The sequence below is a fragment of the Oryzias melastigma genome, linkage group LG7 (assembly GCF_002922805.2).
Source record: "Oryzias melastigma strain HK-1 linkage group LG7, ASM292280v2, whole genome shotgun sequence".
Classification (NCBI taxonomy): Eukaryota; Metazoa; Chordata; class Actinopteri; order Beloniformes; family Adrianichthyidae; genus Oryzias; species Oryzias melastigma.
In genome coordinates, this window is record NC_050518.1 from 21,355,608 (window position 1) to 21,362,652 (window position 7,045).

Here is a 7,045-nt window from a genome sequence, read left to right on the forward strand (position 1 = left end):
CCCACTGGTCTTTTCATTATGATTATGCCGTTTATAACTAAAGTCAAAATCTGCATTAGAAATTTGCCTCAGAGTTGTGGGCAGGACCACTGATGCAGAGAAACCCCGCCCACTCTTACAATCACCCATGATTGATAGCTCTCTTTTTACACTCTTTCCCTCTAGCTTCCAGCCCTCACAACCCCAACCTGACATTACCAGTGCTACAAAAATGGTGAGCAACATCAGAGCTATCCAGCCGCACACTTCTGTTCCAGATTCCAGCTCAGATTAGGAAAACAAAAGACTTTCATGGATCTGTCTGAAAGTAGATGCATCGGAATGGATCCGGAAGCTTGTGTCCCACCCAGTCTATTTACTGTCACAAATAAGCTCCATCAAACAGCTCCAAATTTATTAGAATAAATCAGGATCAGTTTGAATTAAGACACACTTAGAATTGCAATTTGGAGCCTGATTTTCCCTACATATTAGAAAAACTCCATGGCATGGGGGGGCATCAATCATTTACCAGCAATTTAAGTTTTCTTCAGTTTTTTAGGCTAATTTGGAGTTTAGCTAATACTTTATCTTTATGCTGGCTGTTTTTGCTAAATTAGACATTTCTGCAGTTTTTAAGGCCAATTTGGCATTTAGCCAATATTTAAGCTACATGCTAGCTGTTTTGGCTAATTTAGTATTTTTTCAGCTTTTTAGGCTATTTTGAAGTTTAGCTAATACTTCACCTAGATGCTAGCTGTTTTGGTTAATTTAGAATTTTTTTGTTTTTTGGCTAATTTGGCACTTCACTAATATTTTAGCTAGCTATCGGCTTCAACGTTTTCAGCTATCAACCTCAGCGTTTTCAGCTTCACTATTTTTAGCTATTAATTTAAGCATCTTCAGCTATTAATCTATTGCAGGTAATGCTATAGATCTAGTTTTTCAAATGGTTTAGTATTTTTTTGAATTATTTAAAATGTGGCTTTCTAGAAAATCATAAATCTTTACCCTTAGGCTGTGATTGCTAGACTTTTTCTGAAAGCCTACAAAGTGACCCCGGCCCCCCATCAGAGAAGAAAACAGTGATGCGGCCCCCACAAGAAAAAGTGTGTTATACAATAACAAATCAAGATGTAAAAAACGTAACAATGCAGCAGAGAAGAATAAATGAGGAGCATAAACACTGTTGGAAGGATTCTCGTTCGTCTATGTTAAGGGTGGCGGAAAATGCATTTATGGAGATCAGATTGGACAGTCTTAGCTCTGATTGTGGGGCATTCCAGGCAGAGGGTGCAGCTTAGCCAAAGTCTAAAATCTGTTGAAATGTTTCATTCAAACAAAACAAAAAAAATATCATGTACGTTTCTGATTAAGAAAAACATTCTGTGCAGGAATGGCGGCCAGTGAACTCCATGTGGCGACTTGCCCTCCACCCCATAATAAAGCCCCGGTCTACTAATACACCCATGAAGCCTGAGACTCGACTCAATCTATATTCTCCTCAAACACATCTCCTGAGATGCAAACTGGGTCAGAGAGAGAAGAGGAGGGCGCTCTGGAGCTTCACTTAAGATCTCATTCTTCATGTTTACACACCTACACTTTGATGATTCTCTGGAAGTCTGTCAGAACGCCATTCTGTGGAATCTGATCAAATCTGATGCAAGCTTGAGTTCAGAAGCTGCAGCTGACCTTAACCCATGAGATGAAACCCTGCATCTGTCAGTCAAACACACAGCTCCACTCCTGAGAGGATCTGCACTCAATCAAGAGATGAGATGAAGACGGGAATCTTCCTGAAATCCTGGACAAACTTTTTGGGCTCCACAAAAAGATGACTCCAGCTGTCTGATAACCACTGAGATCTATTGTGTGCTGTGATTGTAAACTTTTACTAGTCAGTTACACAAAAACAGATGAAATAAAGAGGAATTGTGTCACTATTGAGATTCAATTTGAATATTTACAATATGTCCTTTTTTAAATTATTTGTGTTTTCTCCTAAATATTCATTTAAGTTGTTAGAAATAGGGGTGTAGGGGAGAATCCATTCGGTGATATATTGCAATATTTAATTTGACGATACTCTTATCGATTCAAAATGCTGACAAGATAATTATTTATTATTGTCCTTCATCTTTGTTTTCGACTTAAATCTGCAACCAAAAAAAAAAAGTGAAAATTTGTTTTAGTATAGTCTTGGGATAGATCGCGATATGTATTATGGGACACATATCGCGATACATATCACATCGCCAGCCTCTTGCCAATAAACAGCCCTAGTTAGGAATCAGCTCGTCCATATTTTTACTTTAATTACATTTTAATAAACCTTGTAGATATTTCTTTTAGCAATCAAAGTATGGATCAGCAGTTATCACAAGAGAGCATGAAAGATATGTAAACCTGTCAGGGAAGAGCAGAAAAAGTGACGTGTTCCTCTGAAACATCACAGCCCTTCAGTTTGTGTGGAGGTACTGAGCAGATAACATCTAAAGGTGAATTTCCTATGACTATAGCAGCTATCTTAAGGATGTGCACGCTGTCTGTGTTTTGGCAGTTTCAGAATGAGTGTTTTAGTGATGGTACATGTGGTCGTTTAGTGAATGTCGTTAGTTCACATCAGCACTTCAACCAACTTTCTGAATTTTAATGATCTTGGATGTCTGACCTCTAATTTAGCACAAACCCCTTCTAAAACAGCATCATCCTCTCATTTCAATGTCAATTTTTCATCTGAATTCCATCAGCGTAATTTTCTACCTTAAAAAATGAACTAAAATCAGTCATGTGGAACGCCTGGTTTTCAACTGACAGGAAGTTATGTGAAGTTCTGAGTGAATACTTCCTGCTTGTGTTGCTACTTTAAGACTGATGGATGTGAAACAGCTAGACTACATGGATGACCTTTTGGAAAACACAGATTAAAGTTCCACAACTAAAGAAGTGCTATGGATGTCAAGTAAATGTTAGTAAAATACTTATTACGTGGGACCCATTTTATTTCACTATTTACCAAAAAAAAAAAAAAAAACATTTTATGAGTAGATAAATTGCAAGTGTTTTTCAAACAAATACCACACAGGATGCATGAGTCTGATTAATACCAAATCAAAGTGGTCAAATGAGCTCCAAGTACAGGTGTGATATCAGCTGAAGATCTGCGGCTCTATGCAAATGAAAACGCTTCAACAGACTCAAGGAAACCCCATCAACCACAAGCAGTCATAAGACGAGTTTGAAAAAGACAAATGTTAATGACCCTTTGATATTTATAGGTTTGCTGCTGCAGATACATCTAAATAAAAAAAAAATGAGATGCAAACGTAACATGTTGGACTTCAATTCCTATTAAATGTAGACTTGAGTGACTTAAATATGATCCCACAATGTTTCAACAGATACAAATACTCGTATTACTACATCAAATGAAAATCCCTTAAGAGTGTAATGGGATAGAAACCCTTCTATGGCAGGCAGGGCTTTTATTGTGAAAGACAGACGTGCAGCAGCATCACAAACCTGCCTGAAGATAATCCGAATTAATGACTCAAAGAATTTATTCACAACCATATCATGACTTTATGATCCATCAAATGCACCATTTCAAAACCTCAAATACTGTATATAGTGGCTGGATAATCCAGTGCCCTAGATTTTTACCATTAACTGTATAAAACAACTGGATTGAGTGAGTGTGACGTCAGCTTACTTCTGGCTCCGACCAAATAAATTCAATTTAGTAGCCATTTTTTTTTCCATAAGGGCACTGCAATGTTTGAACCTTTTTAATACATGAACAAGCAGCAAAAGAAAAAGCAGCTAACATAATTTTCATTTCACTGCAACTTTAATATTTATATTAAGTCAAGGTGACATGGTCCATCTGATTAGAATAAAGATGAGATGAATAAAGGGCGCTGTTTGATTATTTAAATACTTCATGCTGCCATGAGATTGTTTTAGCATCTGTGTAGATATTTAAGATAGCCAATTATCGCAGTTTATGCTGAGGCTGAGTATTGCCAATCATTTTCTGATTTGATTACATTCACCAGAACCTGAATCGAGTCAATTCTGAATTTTTTGAAATACATTAATCATCGATGTTTTGAAGATTCTTACATTAATCTGCTCACATATTGTAAAATGTTTTAATGAAATAATAAAGAGATTGTTAATAGTATACAGTGTTACATGGATTCTCAAATGGAGAAACTCCAACAATTGTTCTTCTTCTCCTGGAGGAAGTTTCAGTTTGGCCACTAGGTGGCAATGGAGCTATAGCACTGCACCCAATTTCAGAATAAGAAAAAAATATGAGCAAAAAACTGTTTTAGACCACAAATAGTAACTAAAAAATATACTTAAAAAGAGTTTGTAAAATTCATGCCTGTAAGTATATGAAGATGTCATTTAGTTAGCAATGTATGCTTATGTTGACTGAACGTTAGCATTAGCCGTCCTATAGAAAATTCCTTTAAACATTAGCATCCAGCTCGCAGACTTTAGCTTTATGTGAAAGACAGATCACTACGTTTATGGATCGATTATTGATCTATTAAGCTTAGATCAATTCAGATTGATTTATCGATTTTATCAATCCAGCCCTCGTTTGTGTAGCATTTTCTGATACGCACAAGTTAATATCGCGAGAACAATAAATTTACGATTTATTGTGCAGGCCTAATTTGGACATCCCGACAAAATGGCGAAACACTCTAGTCCATTAATCGTTAGTAGTATCTAGGGAGGGAGTTCGGACACACCCCATCAATCTTTAATCAAAAAGAAGGCATTTTTGTTCCCATCATGCACTTTGGTTTTTGCTTTATTTACATGTGGTTTACTGGTTACACGGTAAAGTTGCGAAGAAAATATGTTTGAAGATGTAGAATCTACACTATTTTTAACCTTCTGTGTGCGAATGGTTCTCACAAATAAAGCTGCCTTGGCTTTGAAGCTTTTCCAAACAGGGAGTTTGTTTTTCTGTTAATGCGTGACAGACATGAATGAGTGAAGCTACAAAACGGCTCTTTGGTTTTCCGTGCTTCATGTCTCATTAATAGACTCACATGCACACCTTGGAAGCTGATTGGCTGCTGCGTAAGCTCCACCTCTGAACACTAGCATCATTCATGTGGTTTTCATGCAGTCAACAGGAAGTGTGCGGCTCTCATACTCACTCTGAACCCAGAATCGTATTCATTTTCTCCGAGTTCCTACAGACAGACGGACAGAGAGACGGACAGGATGGGTGGACAGACAGGTGTGCACAGACAGACAAGGAGAAAAGAAAGGTCAAATCAGAGAGAAAAAGAAAGAAAGATAGAAAGCAAGGAGCGAAAATGAAGAAACAGATCACTTTTCAGAAAGAGAGCAAAGAGTTTGTTTCTTTTCCAAGTCACAGAGATTGTAACCAAGTCCAATTCTGTTGGAGGGTCTCCCTTAACAGAATGAATCAGACCAGTTCTGAGTAAACTGTTGGTCAATTATCAGGGAAAACCCGCTAATGTTTACAGTTCTGTTAATTTGGCCTTAAAGAAACAAATGTGCACAGAACTGGAACTCTTTGACTGTTGGACTTTTGTTTGGTTTGACGTTCATCTTGCCGTCTTTGAGCAGCATCCTGAATTGGTGCTTCATAAATGAAGTAATTGGAGTTGAACATCCTAGTTACAGTTCAGAAGCTGCTCGCCTGTAAACACAGAAAAAGGTCCAAAAGATTTCATCTAACAGAAGACATAAAAAGCAGAGAATGACCCCAGAATGATGCAGCTTTGACAGCAGTTGCATTTATTTAAAGCAGGTCTTTGAGGCCACCAGAGCAGAACGCAGACAATCAGGATACGACACTACAAGCACGTATCAACGACTCTCACTGCTGTCTGATGACAGCGCTGTCCAACCACAGAGAAATGCAGATATTTAAAGAATATCCGCTCTGACTACAATGAAAATTTCTGCTGATAAGTCTTAAATTTACAGCTCCTATGACAATGGAGGTATTAGTAAGACATTTTGGATTTAGATTGAACTGATGGACCCTCTAGACCAGGTCTAGATCTAGAACCCAGGTCCGGGATATCTACCACCCTTTCTATTTTCCAACACTTCCTTTGCATGTTGCTGATGATTATTTGATAAGATCTTAAGGACTATAGATACTCTCAAATATATGCACGCTTATCCCTTGTGCTATCTTATGAGGTCCAGATGACCCCACTCCTAACGTCAACATACCCAAGATAGCACAAGAGTGAAGTTCAACCATAACTACCCACTAAAAATCACTGTATGGACACAAAGGGCAGCAGTATCTAATCAAAAACAAGACCAAACGTACTATAACAACAATCAAATACCATCGTCGTGTACTTTGTGATGTTATAGTAGTATACTTTTGCTTGGACCAAACGACCATGAACACGTCTCAGACTAGTGCAGTAGACTTGTCTGCTGTGTTGGAATAGATGACATTGACTGTTCCAGGCAAAGAACCATTAAAGTGCGACTCCAGTTGTCATTTGATCAATTCTCAAAGTGTTCCCAGTGGTCTTTTCATTGTGATTATACAATTTTTTTTAAATCAAAATTTAAAATCATGTCGTTTTGTAGGGCATAGTTTCTGAAGAGCAGAGCGGCAGTGAGCCTGCCTTCATTACCCATTATCCCTTTGTTTACTCTCTCCTGCTAGCTTTCAGCCTCTCATAACCCCAACCTAACATCAGCGGTGGAGCAAAAACAGTGAGCGATATTGAAGCAATCCAGTCATATAGTTTAGATCACATGTGTCAAAGTCATGAAATATATCCAGCCCTCCAACTCCTTTTTATCTTATTATTATTAATGTAATTTTGATCAAATATATTTTATGGAGAGTAAAATATTGAACATTTAAATTGATTTATTCTGGAATAATAATGCTGCCTGTTTATTCTACATATTTATGTTAAAAGTTTTTTAAAAATTGACATTCTGCTAGCTTTTTGGACAATTTTGGCATTTACCTACATTTTCTAGGCTATTTTGAAGTTAAGCTATTTTTTCAGCTACGTGCTAG

At 37.4% G+C, this 7,045-nt stretch overlaps 1 protein-coding gene across 2 annotated transcripts in view; it reads right to left on the bottom strand.

Moving 5' to 3' along the window:
• The window catches only part of hm13 (histocompatibility (minor) 13), a 19,778-nt gene that overhangs the window by 8,254 nt on the left and 4,479 nt on the right, over nt 1-7,045 (bottom strand). For both annotated transcript variants that reach the window (XM_024293167.2, XM_024293166.2), the window contains exon 2: nt 5,169-5,204. In XM_024293167.2, the coding sequence (XP_024148935.1) occupies nt 5,169-5,204 (36 nt within the window). The remainder of the gene's footprint in view (nt 1-5,168; nt 5,205-7,045) is intronic.